This window comes from Cannabis sativa, chromosome 4 (genome assembly GCF_029168945.1).
Source record: "Cannabis sativa cultivar Pink pepper isolate KNU-18-1 chromosome 4, ASM2916894v1, whole genome shotgun sequence".
NCBI lineage: Eukaryota > Viridiplantae > Streptophyta > Magnoliopsida > Rosales > Cannabaceae > Cannabis > Cannabis sativa.
Window position 1 is genome coordinate 65,495,596 of NC_083604.1, and position 16,420 is coordinate 65,512,015.

The 16,420-nt window shown below is 38.0% G+C and overlaps 1 protein-coding gene across 1 annotated transcript; it reads right to left on the reverse strand.

Moving 5' to 3' along the window:
* Positions 1 to 2,465: 2,465 nt before the first annotated feature.
* Positions 2,466 to 3,836, reverse strand: LOC133037073 (uncharacterized). Its single transcript, XM_061113887.1, has 3 exons — positions 3,556 to 3,836; positions 2,769 to 3,043; positions 2,466 to 2,695 (listed from the first exon to the last, which is right to left on the reverse strand). The coding sequence occupies exons 1-3, from the start codon at positions 3,834 to 3,836 to the stop codon at positions 2,466 to 2,468; spliced, it is 786 nt and encodes a 261-aa protein (XP_060969870.1).
* Positions 3,837 to 16,420: the final 12,584 nt, after the last annotated feature.

Here is a 16,420-nt window from a genome sequence, read left to right on the forward strand (position 1 = left end):
TTAGCCATCGTTCGAGAAATAATGCAGAAGTTCAAACATGTAGTTGTGTCTCGAGTACCGCGTACTCAAAATGCCCACGCAGACGCATTGGCCCGACTGGCCTCCACCAGAGAAGCCGAATTACTCGATGTAATTCCGGTAGATGTATTGTCTCATCCAACCATAGATCGAGAAACAATCATGGAGATCGATGACGTTCAGGATATTACCTGGATGACTCCTATCCTCACATACCTTGACAAGGGGCTCCTACCTGACGATAAAATAGAAGCAAGAAAATTGCGACAACGAGCAGCCCGTTATGTGATATATGACCAGAGTTTGTATTGCCGAAGTTTTAGTCAACCACTTCTCAGATGTATCGGTGGAGAAGGTTGCGGTTACATACTGCGTGAAGTGCATGAGGGAATTTGTGGAAATCATACTGGAGGTAATTCCCTTGCCTTAAAAATTATGCGACAAGGATATTACTGGCCAACATTGCGACAAGATGCCCTCGCATTTGCAAAAAAAGTGTGATAGATGCCAGCGAATAGCCACTTACACACACCAACCCCCGAGTAACCTCCATTCTATCACGAGTCCCTGGCCCTTTGCAATATGGGGAATTGATTTAATCGGTGAGTTACCCAAGGGAAAAGGCGGAGTCAAATATGCTGTAGTCGCGGTCGACTATTTCACGAAGTGGGCTGAAGCGAAAGCACTCGCAACCATCACTGCGACAAAGTTACGCGAGTTCGTCTACACTTCCATCATTTGTCGTTTTGGCATTCCGCACAAACTCATTTCAGATAATGGAAAACAGTTTGACTGTAAAGAAATGCGACAGCTATGCGATGATTTAGGGATTAAAAAAGCCTTTTCCGCAGTCGCTTACCCGCAGAGTAATGGACAGACTGAAGCAGTCAATAAAATATTTAAGCACACCATAAAGGGAAAATTAGAGGATCGCAAAGGGGCATGGCCAGATGAATTATCGCAAGTCCTATGGTCTTACAATACAACCCCTCGATCTACAACTGGCGAAACACCCTTCTCGCTTTCTTACGGGTGTGAGGCCATGTTGCCGGTAGAAGTTGGGGCAGGATCCTTACGCAGAGATGCTTTCGATATCCCGCAGAACAACGAGAATCAGTTGTTTTGCCTTGATCTTTTAGAAGAAAAGCGTGATAAAGCGCAACTACAAAACGCGGCTTATCAGCAACGAACAGCAAGGTACTTTAACTCGAAAGTAAAGATAAAACCTCTGCGAGTAGGAGATTTGGTCCTTAGAAGGGTAATGCCAAACACCAAAGTCCCATCTCATGGAGTCTTTGGGGACAATTGGGAAGGACCATACATAATCGCAGATCAAATTGGTGATGCCACTTATCGACTCGCAACACTCGATGGAACCGCGATTCCACGAGCATGGAATAGCGAGAGCTTGAAATTTTATTATCAGTATTATTCGCGTTATTCAGTTATGATAATTCGGTACTTATACTTAGATATTTTTTGTTCAAAATAAATTCTAAGTATAGGGGGATGTATGCCCGCATGTATTACTAATTGCATGAATAAAACTACTTGCTAAGTTTTTCGAGTAATTTAATTTACCAACTTCAAAGTTTCTCCTACTTTATTACACCAAGCTGTAATTAAAGTCGCATATATATATTTATATATAAAATTGCGATTACACCAAGCTGTAATCAAAGTTAAAAATATATAAAATCGCAAGTACCCGTGTACTGCGTAAATATTAAAATGTAAGCTATCCCCGCGAGGATAGAAATTTGTTCAAAAGGTAAAATAAATTTGTTCAAGTACATAAGTGCGAGTACCCATGTACCGCATATATAAAAAAAAAAAAAGAAGAGTGAAATTAAACAACAATTGGAAGATAATCAAGCATCTGGAGCAGCAGTAGTAGTCTCATCAGGAGCAGCCTCATCCACGACCTTGCTGACGACCTCATTCTCGACCTCTTCAGCCTGTACGCCCTCGACCTCGTCTAGAAGGTTGCCTCCCCCACCTTGAGTCTGGGTAGGCGACATGGCCCGAAAGGCTTCAGCCATCTCAGCAGCTTCAGCTCCAAAAAGCGAGAAGTCAAAGTCGGGGACTTTAGAAAGAGTGGTATAAATATAATCAGACACAGCCTGATCGTACTGTTTCTTCCCATTCTCTTTCTCAGCCTCCAAGTCGCGAGTCATCTCGGCAATCGTTGTCTGCGACTTCTTCACCTCGAGCTCCGCCCGTTCTTTTGCCCCGCCGAGTTCCTCGAGCTCTTTCTCCTTGGCCTTGTTAAGTTCCTCAATCCTCGCCACCTCCCCGCTTCAGCCTTCTTTATATTTTCTTGAAAATGGGCGTTCGCCTCTTCGCCGAGTCGGCTTCCTTAGAAGGAGTAGCCGCGGCTTTTATGAACAAAGCCATGGATTGCGCGGCCGCCCGCAGATCGGGCAACGAGATCCTTGTAAGGGATCTCACCAGAATTTTTCCTGCATGGCCAGGAAGTCGCGAGCACGAACTGGAGAGTCGATGACGACTTTCTTCCCCTTATCCTGAGTAGTCTTGGCCAACTTCTTGGAAGAATCTGCGACAAGCGAAGCCATCACATCGCTCTTCCTCTTTTGGGCGACGACCGGCGAAGTCGCCGGTGTTCCACCCTTTTGCTTGATTTTCAGGACGGGGGCAGACTTCAAAAAAGTCATGTCTACAAGCAAAAAGAATAGATAAGTAAAAAATCACAATCCTACCCGTCAGTTTATAGCAAAAAGACGAGTTACCTGAAATTTGCCGAGGAGTTTGCTTAGAAAGACGTTTGTCAATCCGCTCTTGCTGCTTCTCAGATGGTTCTTTATATACTGGCTCCCGTTGAAGACTCGCGTTCTCAGGGATCAGCTGGTGTTCTCGCAATTTCGCAGTTGTGCACAGTAATCGCCAGTCGCGATCTTGTACCGGAAGACTCCCGAGAATTTCAGCTGTCTCCTTTCTAGTCGAGTCAAGAGTTGGTCGAGCTGGTCTATCTGCGATAACAACAAAAAGCGAGTTAGCAAAAGATCTCGGAGGACAAAGTACAAATTATATCTAAGTCAACAAATACGCGACATACTGGGTCTGCGATTAAAGTCAGTTCTAATCCCAGGAACCTTAAAAACGTAAAACCACTTCGACTTCCAGTCACCCATGTTCGATACCATCCCCTCGACACCGTTTATTTCAGAAGTCGCCCATTTACTAAAGCAATAGAAGCCGTTATGAAGACCCACGCTCTTTATGTCATAGAAGTAACTAAACTCCTCTACTGACGGTGCCCTATGAGCATACTCCATGTACATCGCATAGAAAGCTAGTACAGTGCGATAACTGTTGGGTGTTAGCTGAAAGGGCGATACGTCATATCGCCTGAGAATGGCTGCGACGAAAGGATGAAATGGGACCGATACACCACATCGAAGAATGGGTATTGAGATGACCACGTCCTCTGTAGGGATGATCGCAGGGTTGGTGAACGGAAGATGCGCTCTCTGAGATGGTTTGGGACGTTGAAACGCAAGTCGCAACAAATTCAACCTCACGAAGGTGGTGAAGTCAGATTTGGCGACCCTCGAGACTAAATCTTCGCATGAGAAGGGTTCGTTCAATTGGGAGTCGTCGACCGAATCCGTCCCACTCCCTTCCGCTTCCTCTTCTTCCCCACCTGACTCACGGACCGGAGTGGTCCATTCCTCCTCCACCTCCTCGACCTCGATGTCGGGAGCATGTCTCGTATGTATGAGGTAGTTGCGTGCTGACACTGTGGATTCGCTATCTCGGATATCGATTGTCCCAGGTTCAGCGAGCTCCTGTACCATCCTCTCGATGTCTACGGAAGACATCGGACCTAACTCTATCTCCGCAGCCTCCATTTCGGAGATGTCCGTAAGGAGAAAACTGTCTCTCTCTTGGTCCGACTCCCCGTCAAAGGCGCGACCTCCTGAGCCGAGCTGCTGGCTATCCGATAGATCGCTCATCTGAAAGATAGAAGATCTTTTCAGCGTGATGGATGTGTGAAAAAATAAAGATAAGTGATCTCACCTGCAGTAGATTATAAAAGTCGCATTCGACAGGAAGGTCAAGCTCTATGCGAAAACTGACCCTCCTATCAACATGCGAGAAGAAATATAACTATCTTTGGGCAAGAAATTCACGCATCCTCGGTTGTGCGGTATACCTCCAGAAACGGCTGGGCGTATCCCAGTGACTCAAGAGGTATGCATTTTCGAGCATAACCCTGAAGTTACTGGGAGACTCCCACCGTTTCGAGACTACCTATCAACCAAAGAGTACGGTCATTCGAGCATTAACGCACGTCAACAAATGGCTGGGTGTATCTCAGTATCTCAAGGGGCATATAATCGCATATATAGCCATTAGAATACTGTGACACACCCACCATTTGGAATGGCAATTAATACTCTCACCACTCAGCCCGCGACATGTAAAGATCCTAAAAGATCTAGCTAATAGTTAAGCGGAAATAAGTCTTGGAAACATGCGATTATTCAAATTGTTCATCCGAACACCCGCGAACATTCAAATTGTTCATCCGAATGTCCACGAGCATTCGAGACGTGAATCAGTGCCTATGAATTGTATGCGGTTATGTCAATTTACAGGCCCTATACTATGAATATTACCCAATTTCATTGACCCAAAACACATAAATACCCACTAGCATACACTCCTAAAAAGTCTTCGAAAAAATCCAAACCCAGAAAGTAAAGCGCAATTTCTCTAAAAACAAAAACGAAAAATGCAGAAAACTAACCTTTAGTTTTGATTCCCGCGAACTGCTCTCGATCACGCCTGAAATTGGAAATGTTGTAAAAGCTGGCAGAAATCTGGGGATGAACTTTTTTCTGAAGTGTATGAACTAGAGGGAAGTTAAGAGAAAAGAGGGAAAATGGGGAAATTTGATTCGTATCAAAGCGTTTAAATACCCATATCCCTTATTAATTGGGATCATGACACGTGGCAGTCAGAATGCCTAAGGTCGCCCAATCTAACGGCCAATTATGGCCACGCCTACACGAAAACCGAAGGGTTTTGTGACGTGGCATCCTAGAGATAATAAAAATTAATTATTACAGCCGTCATTTTTCGAAACCCTCGATGGGACAACCAAAAGGTCACCTCCTCGTGACAACCTTTCACCTGTCTCTCGAGTAATAGTTTCCCTCAGTGACCGCTCTAGTCACGTCGCGAAACTAGGGGCATGTGTTATAGTGAGATTTCTCTCACCTAGAAACTCGAGACCAGACTCCTCTTTAAAGGACACGTGTATTCAGATTTCCAATGAAGGCTGAATGTCCGTGAGAGATTTCTCGAAGTTTAGACCTCGCGCAGGATAAAAATAGCGAGATACTGTAGGTGCGACTTAAGTCACACCGCATAACCATAATTCTCATCATGCAGGGTAGATCCAATTCGCATATGTCAGAACATGTGCGAGTGTCCCCCTCTATACCTCCACGACGAGTATAGAGACCAATGCCCCATGATGCGGTTTTGGTCCCAACGACCCAATAGCCCTAACAGACCATTATAAGTTCGCATATCCAGATGTTACCAGCTTCAACATGCGACGTCTACAAAGGGCGATTACCTAATGACGCAAACGTTCCAAACGTATTGACGACCTTACGAGCTCAACAGACGGAACATGAACGGTCAACTCGCAGATGCGAAAGACGCATACGTTGATGAATTTAGTAACTGTCATACATTTATTAATGTTAACGTTGTTTGAGTTTAGTCATTGCAATTCAATGTGTAAATAATGGATTAACAATAAATGTGATCCTCATGTAACCGATTGGACACCTACTTTGTATATAAAGGGGTGATCCACCATGAAAATGGACCTACGAATCCTTTGCTACAGTGGACTAAGCAGAACGAAATCTGACTGAACCACTATAATCCATCGTCTTACTTATTTTTTCCAGCCTTGTTGTTTACTCTCGCATTCCCATCCGAGTACTCGCCATTTTAGGTTGAATACTCGCACTTGTCATCTCTCAAATAATTCCCTGTCTTATCGATTAAATCATACTTTTTGGTGTTGCGAAATTTGCTCGACAACAGGGAGGTACATCAGCACTCTGGCCGGAGGTTGAAGCAGCCGCCTCAGTTTCACCATAGGCCACTTAGGACGCGCAGAACTCAAGGTACATGTCCTTAGCATCACCCAAGTAGTCAAAGTTGGCCTGAGGATTAGCCTTCCAAAAGTCAAAGAAAAGCTCAAGACCGGCTGTCTCTAGAGCATTAACCTTCTCTTTCAACCTCGCCACCTCGGCCGAAAGCTCCTCCTCCTTAGTCTTCTTCTCCTCCTCCACCCGATGAAGAACTGCTCGAAGAGAAGTCATCTCATCCTAAAGACTGTTCACTTCAGCAGATAAGGTCTCGATGGTCTCTTCAAGACGGTCAGAAACCTCGAGATCCTTAGTCAGCTCAGTTATCTTCTTCTTGGCGGTAAAGAGCTTCTTGTTGGCTTCACCCAGCTCCATCCGAACAGCTCCGAGTTCCGCCCTGGCAACGTCAGCATCCTTCTTGGCCAAGTCCACCTCCGCCCTCATGGTGTCGGACAGAGCCGTGTTCCTGGAAGCGGAAGACTTAGCCCCGGAGTAAGTGTAGGCCAACTTCAGACCAGCCTACACAGAGAAAAAACTTTAGCATTTGAGCTAAGTACAGAAGATTAAGGGGAAGTGTCAAGAAATACTTACCCTAGTTGGCATGGCAAAAAGATCCATTTATTCGGATCGGGTCAGTGATCCGATCCGACGGATCATTACTGATCCGAAACACTCGGATACTTATTGGATCTTGGATCAGATCCGCTCCGCCCCACTTAATTTTTTTACAGATCGAATCTGACCCGATCCGTTTTAAATATATATTTTTTTAAAAGAAAAACATTTTTACTTTTTAATTTTTTTTTTTTTAAAAAAAAAATTGAATCATCATACTTATCACTAACAAATGAAATATGTTTTGGCAACAAGTGGGATATGAAGATAATTGGTTGTTACTTAACTTTTATGATTTAAGTAATAGAAAAGAAATTTTATGATATTTTTTCCTTTCACATTAATTGGTTTCATCTGGTAATATTTTCAAGATTTAGGCAGTTCAGTCTAATGAATGCCATGAAGATATGTCAGTCTAATGGCTTACGGTTTCCGATAGAGTATCGTCGTATATAGTAGAGACCTCATACTTGGGTGTTACTGATGATCAAGACAATGAGAATACGGTAATTGTTTTCATTTTTAAAATTTATAAATTAAATTATACTTTTATTATTAACATAATTTTTTTTAGGAGCCGTACACAGTAAATCTTAAAAATTAGAACAATATATAAAAAATTTATTGTTAATTTCATGTATTTTTTTAGAGGAGATTTATTTCATGTAATCATCATACTATATTATTATTGATGATAATATTAGTGGAATTTCAAAAATTTAGTAAATTTTGAAATTTTTCTATAGTAAAATTACATTTTTATGTGATAAGAATTTGAGATTTTTTTTTTTAATCTTGGTAAATAAAATAAAAATATATAAGAAAAAAATAATGCATTATTAGTTAAAAAAAAATTAGAAAAAAAATATAAATTTAGATATAAAATATATTTGTTTTTCTACAAAAAAAAGTTGGGTCGGATTAGATCCGATCCGTATAAGGTGGGTCGGATATGATCCGATCCGAGTATCTGATCAAGCGGGGCGGGGCGGGGCAGATCCTTACATGATATGGATCAGGTCGGATCATAGCCGGATCAGATCCGACCCGCCCCATTGACATTCTTGTACCCTGGTGAACTCCTTCAAGACTTCGCCCACCAGCAGCTCCAAAGAAGAGACATTGTCATCACCAGCCAGTTGCTCACTGACCTCAGGAACAAGCTGGTTCAGATAGTGGGCCAGCATCTCTTTGCCCTTCTTGGCCTCCGGAAGCACCGACAAAGGTGGAGTAGGTGCCCGCACCTGTTCGGGTTCACTTCTGACCAGCTTAGACCCGCCCTTCGATGGTTCAGACCTATTCAAGCTTCCTCCACGAGACTCCTTGGACTTAGCAGCTTTTGGGGTAGAGGAGTTTGCAATAGTTAGCTCCTCGAAAAGATCAATGACCTCCCCAGCAGGCCTCTCTTCCTTAAAAGAGAACCCCTCACTGCCTTTAGACTTCTTGGCTGGAGGAGATGCGCTACAGCTTCCGCCTATTCTCTTCTTCAAAGCGTCAAGCATCTGCCAAGACATGTCTGTACAGAACGAAAATCAACATGGTTAGAAAAAACAGAGATCAGAAACATAAGGCATAATAGTCAAGAAGCTCAAAAACAAGACAAAGTGACATGCAAGGTGACTGCCCAAATAAGACTCATTTGTCCATCATCACCTGACATCATTCTTATTTCAGACATAACAGCTTTCCCTTTTCCGAACACAGGAGGGGATGGCCGAACAGGTGAAATGAGCTCTCTTATGCGAATCGCATGTTCAACAGGCCTGGGCGGGGCCGGGAGTTTCTTCTTCCTCTTAAGTGGAGTCACCTGCTCTTCCTCAACTTCATCTTCAGGATTCAAGGGCTCCTGAGCATACTGCTTGGTCCTTGCACCTCCCTTTAACTTAGCTTCACGCTTCAGTTGAATCAGCTCATTCTCTGGATGAGCTCGTTCGGTCCGTCCACCACCAGATTTCCTCTTCTTCCCCATCACGGACTTAGGAATGTAGTCCTTAAGATAGAGCCCGTACTTTACAAAGTTATCCTCGGAGGTCAACTGGATAATATTTCGGTCTTCCCCCGGCAGTCGGGCAAGTTTTTGAGCTTTATATATCCCTAAGAGCAAGAGTGGGGGGAGGGCGGTGATATGTCGGAATCTGCTAGAACCGAGTATGACTGATGCCCGTGCCATCCACCATGAAGTACTCATAAGCAAAACGCCCAATCTTGCTAATGGCCGAGTCGTCTGTGCCCGTCAACCACTTGAAGCCTGGTTGAGAGAAATAGAAGTACCCCGACCTGCCTTGCTTGCGAGTGGACTTCAAATCAAAGAACCAGGCAACTTCGTGAGGAGAAGGAGTACCCCACTCCTGGGAAGCGTGGAGGACGAAGAGGCCAGACAGATATTTAATGCCCTTAGGAGTGAACTGGGCCGGGCAGAGGCCGAAGAAGTCCGCCACATTCTTGAAGTATTGACGCAAAGGCATCAATGCCCCTTGCTAACCATGGGCACCCGACCAGGCACACATCCCCCTTTCAGGGTTTGTGGCACGATTGTTGTGGGCGGGAATGTAGCAATCCAGTTCGCCTAGGTATCCGCCCTGGTCGAAAGTTCGAAGGCGTGCCTTAGTAACCCTGGACGGAGGGCTTACCCACCTGACGCCCAAGGCACCCTGCCTTCTATGAGGAACCGCAACAGTAAGTTCCTCACTGACGTAGTCTACGCCCTCAACCAGGACGTCTCCGTCAGCATCGACTAGCTCCCCAGCTTTGTTGTACTTCCCGTAGTTTGAGGGTTCAACCTTTGCCTCTTCCTCCGCCTCGGAGGACCTGCCACGACGTACATCGCCCTACTCCTCGATCTGCTGGACCTCAGCGTCCCCTTCATGATCCCCCTGTTGGAAATTATTTTACCAGGATCTTAAATCTACTCACAATTATGTTGTTTAACACCCTAAATATGAACTTTCTAAAACGATAAATTAAACACATATAAAGTTAAGAAAACCTTACATTGATGCAGCGGAATTAATGTCTCCTTCCACTCAGATCTCTAACCCTTGTATCCTTTCTGTCGCAGAGCATTATCAAGATCTGAGCCAGAATGTCCTTCTCTTTGTGTTTGATCCTTCACAGTCTTCCAATCTATGATTGAGTTACCACTTGCTGTGTATGGGCACTTACTCTATCACAAGGTTCGAAATATAGAAGAAGAAAAGAGAGAGAGAGGTTCGACCAAGGTATAGAAAAGGGAAGGCTCAGTTTTTCTGAAGCGAAAATTTTCTGTCAGAAGAATAATGAAAACTTCTTGTTTTGACTGAGCAATCACTATCTATTTATAAGCAACTACTAGGTTTAGGTTAGGAATTATTTGGCATTAAAATAATGAAAATATCAATTTGAAATTCCACATAAAGTGGCCGGCCAAGGTGTAAGTAATGGGCCCCACTTAGTTTTGCAGTTTTAACAAATTTTATTTCTTTTTTCTCAAAAACGCCAATTTTCCAATTCTAACCTTTTAAATGCCAAAACTAATTATTTAATAACTAAAATAGATTATTAAATAATATTGTCATTTAATTTAATTATTAATTAGACATATAAAGTCTATTAATAAATAAATAAACCTAGAATCTCTTTTCTTTACAATTTCGCCCCTCCTTAGTGAAAATTCACAAATTAGACATAGTCTAACTTTTAGAATTATAATTGACTAATCACGAATCAATTATTGAGTCTTACAAGCAGTATGTTCTCAACTAGAATGGGGACCATGGATCTATATGCTGAGCTTCCAATAAGTGAACCGAATTTACTAAGTAAATTCCTACTTATTAATTCTTCGTTGAATCCACTCTTAGAACTTAGAATTGCACTCTCAGACTTATATAGAGCATATTATATGTTCCACGATATAGATATGCATCTCATTTAACCATTGTTATAATCTTATTGTGATCAAAGATCCTCTATATAGACGATTTACATCGAGATGGGATAATTTTACCGTTCTCACCCCTCAATGTATTTTGCCCCTTAAAACACTTAGCTACCTGTAAATGGTGTTTAGTGATCTAAGAATTAGTCACTTAAACAAGAGTTCATCCATTTACTTCTATTTGCTAAGCTCGAAGGGAATCATCACTTGACTTCTATACACCAGTAGAAGCTATAGATTCCATATTTATGTTCAACACTCCCACTCAATCATACTATCATGTTCCCAAAATATACGTATCACCCTGACCCAAAAGTAGGTTTAACTAATAAATCAAAGAACATGAATAGTACTCCTGAGTTGAGCCTAAGCATATAAGGATTTAGATTCTTTTAATCTTAAGATCAACTACTGATATTGACTTAGAAAGATATAACGGTAAGTTTGTAATATCTTAACGGAGTTGCAATATCGGTCAAGTCCAATGTATACTCCATATATTCGAAACTAGTATACTTTACTAATGTCCTGGAAAGAACATAACACTTACTCCAAGTGTAAGTACACATCATCGCTGATTATCACATTAGTGTAAATCGAAAACACTAATGAAACAGGGACTTAGTCTTTTGATTCATATGATCACAATCACATTCCACTGTGTTGACGATACTGTAACTGTGAATAAACATATGATCTGGATTTAACTGATTCTGTGTGTAAATGTAATAAACATATTAAACCATTAGCATGTAAAATTCATGCAAACATTAATCACTTCAAATTTCTTATATTGATTACTAATCAGATTGTAAAGAGTTTTGTTTAGGGCATAAAACCCAACAAACTCCCACTTGCACTAACATAAAACAAAGTGTGCAAATAGGTCAATCTGATGTCTTGATCTTCAGATCAAGTGTAGTATATTTGAATCCACCTAAATTTCTGGAAACTAGTTCATAAATACACTTATGAAACATCCTTTACTATATGCTTTACTCATCAAGGGATACTGAAATCTTTACTGTTTTAAAGTATATCTGAATAAACAGAATACATATCTCTCATATTTTAAAATATGGAATTGAGATAATACAGTGTAGACTTTTCTTCAGTAATATAACTTTCTGGTAATTTCGAATTTACAAAGTTATAATTCTTCTTTGGTAGACCTTGAATTATTATAGAACAATTCCTCCACCCCCAAAGTAACCACCATCTCATAATTTCGAATGAGTTGGTGAGATACAAGGATAACTGATATACAGTTCCTTAATATCTAACATATAGATCACTTTCATAAACCTTTCTTGAATATCTTCTAATGCTCCATATTTGATTACATCTCAGATAGCTCCCACTCAATAGCAGATGTCTGGTTAAATAATGCTTTTAACCTCTTTATTGTTTGGAGAGTTATCTAGTTGTGACTTTTGTATTAGTTTGAAACTTTAAGTTAAGACTAAGTCATCAACATATAGCAGACTAGTATTTGAAGTGAAAAATACATGCCAGAGATTAAGTAATCAAAATTAAGATACCATAAAATTTTATGAGGATTAAGAATTCTAGGTTCAAGTCATTCGAATAGACTGAACTAGAGTTCTTTTATCTTATTCTCATAATTCTGACAAGTTATACCTATCCACATGAATGGTTAGATTTGCTTTTCAGTAGTGTTCTTAAGTACATATCACAAGTATCAACCTAATGAAGATGGGTATAGAATTTTAAAATTCTCCCACTCAATTAAGGTAGTGTGAAACTTTATCAAAGAACTTTTATAGGTATCAAACTTTTACTACAACAGTAAAACGAATTGGAACATACAATTAAGATCAAGGATTTATATTAATAATAGCTAAGTCATTATATTACTTCCATGTTTAAAGAAAATATGTGTAACATAGGGTATTATGGAGTAAACTCCACCCCTAAGAATATACATATAGGGTATTGTGGATAAACTCCACCCCTAAGTATATAGAGATTATGATCCACCCCTAAAGGTTGTAAAGATCATGATTCTCTAAGTGTAATAGAGTTTATGTGGAGTTGAATACTATCCAGAGTTCATTAGATATAAAAGATCGTTGAACTGCATAGTTTTTTTAACTTTTCTCCACCCCTATCAGATCAAAAGATCCTTTTATTAAACAAATTCTTAATAATTGTATTAGAATTAACAATTATTAATAAACATAGAATTAATTTCTAGTGTTTATTTAATACAACTCTATGAAGAGTTGTAAATATTATAGAATTTGCATCAGTAATAAAAACACTTACACATACAAACATATAACTATAATGTGGTAATTGTGTTTAAGATAAAGTAAATATGAAGCTCAATCTCATTAATTGCAATTGGTTTGAATTCAAAAATAATATAAACTTTATTAATAATAAAAAAAAGTATTGCAACAATATGAGAAAAACAGGGATAAATATCCCTAACTAAAATTCGAAATCCAAATTGTCTTTAAACTAAAACAATTAATTCAAAAATAGATAGAAGAGCTTCATCTTCATCTGGACGATTTCACCCTTGGTCCAGCTTTCCGATCCAACTCATCTGAGTTCAAGTAGCTTGGCCTATTAGAAGAAGAAACAAATAAACAAAGTTAGTCCAGAATCATATATCCAATTGGATAATAATCCACTAAAACTTTTAAAGTTTATAAATAGAAATACCTTGTTTCTTTGCAAGAAGTTTAGGATATTGGGGTTTCCAATGACCTTTCTCATTGCAGTAGAAACACTTTCCTTTGAGTGCAGCATCACCAGAAGCAGCAGCCTTTTTATTTTTCATGGCTTTTGCACGCTTTTTGGTGTTCTTCCACTTCTTCTTCGTTTTGGGTTTCGAAGCAGATGCAATATTTGCTTCAGGTTTTACCGTCCCATTACCATTCCCAGAATTGTGAGGTTTACTCCCTTTCTTCTTGGGTCCTCCAATCAAATTTTCATAAGTCTGAAGGTCATTGACTAACTCATGAAAGTCTATGTCCTTCTTATTCATGACATAATTGGATGTGTATGGTAGAAATGCTGGAGTCAGACTATTCAAGATAAGACTTACTTGAGTAGTATGATCCATTTCAGCACCATGATCCTGGGCTTCTTCGAAATAACTTGCCATGAGGAGAACATGATCACGCACGTTTTGATGGGGTTCCATCCGTGCATTGATGTACTTCTTAGTCGCGTCAAAGCGAGACTGAAGTGATGCCCTACCGAATAGCTCATTTAACTTCGTCATTACTTCAGCAGCCTTTTTGATTTTAGAAAACCGAGTTTTGAGGGTGTCAACCATGCTGGAAAGCATAAAGTATAGAGCTTTGTCATTTGCTTTCTGCCAACGCTCATACTTTTCTTTCACAGCTTTGGATGCATTATCCCCAGGCACTTCAGGTGATAGCTCAGTTAAAACAAACAAGGCACTTTCTCCTATGAGAGCGATATTAATGTTCTCATTCCATTTAGAAAAGTTAGATCCATTCAGCTTATTTTCAGTCAACAGTGATAACATGGAATTCATCATGGTTATACAGGATACTACAAAATAATAGAAATCAATAATGGTTTAACAAAAAATCAATTCAGAAATTATAACCACATAGCATGTAGGAATGATAAGAGAAAATACAAAAAAAAATTCAATCCTAAATAATTTCCAAGGTTTTTCAACAAACTGATATCAGTGTCCCGTTTAGGGGTGAGTCAAAGCTACCATCTATTGAATAGAGTTGTCAGCTCGTCTAAAATGTTAAACATTCTAGCAACCTTTTATTCGATCAAGATTGGAATCCAGCGTTGTCCCGTTTAGGCGAGAGTCAAGGCTATTCTATCTTATGAGTTTCTACCATTGTTTCATAATTTGCAAGTCAAATATGGTCGCCACCATTAGGGTGATCCATACCATATAAAACACTTACAAACTACTTATCTTTCGAGATTAAACGGTGCGAAATTGTTAATGAACGTTCCTCCATTAGGGAGGATTACTCACTAAAACAAACACGATGTAAAACCAACAATGGAGATCGAATATCTTAGTAATAATAAAGCTCATTCTTTAAAATGTATTTTCTTTATTATTCTAATAAATATATTCATTTAAATATCGAATTTAGAATTAAAATTCAAAATAAGAATTTAATTTAATATTTATAAAATTATACTTAGATGGTGATTGAAATAAAATAAATTATTTCCATCTTAGTAGTAATTTTAAATATAAATATTAAGAAAAATTAATTTAAGTTGTATTAATTTAAATTTATTAGCAACTTAAAATAAATTTTTATAAGAATATATTTATTGTATTTTTGAAAAATAAAGTATAAAACTATACTAAATTTTCGAAAATACTAAAAATAATAAATACTTAGAAAAATACTTCAAGCAAAAATATCACCTATCTAGATTTTCTTTTGACTAATTAATTCAATTTCTAATAATATATTTTAATTCATTTATTTTAAATTAATCAATAAATGAAAAAATCATTGATTTAAGTTGGTCCAAGAATTAATTAAAATAAATAATTAATTTACAACTTTAATCTATTTTTCAAGATAAATTCAAAAATTACTTGCATAATTAAAATGCAATTTTCGAAATTGATTAATAAATAAAGAAGAAATATATTTTTGAAAATTATTTAAATTTAAGTTGAAAAATTAAATTTCAACCTAAAAATAATATTCTATTTAATTAAGTGTCATGAAAAATAAATATTTAAGTATCATGATGAAAATCAACTTAGATATTTAATTTTTCAATTTAATTAAATGTATTAAATTCAAGAAATAAATAATTAAGAGTAGAGAAGGCTTAATTATTAATTTCTAGTTTAATACTAGGAAAAAAAATACTTAAATAAAATCGTACCAAAATTAATTATTTAAATAATTAATTTCACAATGTATATATTTTCCTATTTAAATATTAGAAATAATAAGTAGTCTAGAAATAACTATCTAGAAAATATCTTATTTGACTAAGTATCTTTTCAACAAAAAATTTGAAAAATATCTAATTTAAGTTGTATAGAAAAAATCTAGAACTTAAATATTTTCAAATAATTAAATATCAAAAATTAAGTTGTAACCACTTAATTTGAAAAATATTCCATTTTAAGTTTTAAAACTAAAAAAATATCTTAAGAATCTTTAATAACTAATGCTTAGGATTCCTCAACTTAATTTTAAATTTAAATAAAATATTCAAATTTAAGTTAGATATGAAAAATTAGTTAAAATAACTAATTTATAACTTAAATAGGAATATTTAATTAAATAAGCTCCAGAAAGAATCTAGTTAGTTAAAATTCTTTATTTAATTAAATACAAGAAAAATACAAATAGTTTGTCTAGAAATAATATCTAAAACTAAAAGTGTTTTTCTTAAAATTAACTTTAAAATATTAAAATAAAAATAAATTTTCATATATTTTAAAAGTTAATTATGTTGCTAATTCAATTTTATTAGGTCAAACTAATATAATTAACCTAGTACAGTTATTCAAATCAGGCAAATGGGCCTTCACAATTGGGGTAGTTCATGTGAGGAGGTGCTGGGTTCAGTATGTCGTACCCACTTCTATGGCTCCCAACTGCCACACAAGGCCCAAAAGAGAGGAATTTAACCTTAAAATAAATAACTGTTATTAATTGAATAGGTCCAAAAACTAAATGGACCTAAATAAAATCTATCACGGTGTGATATT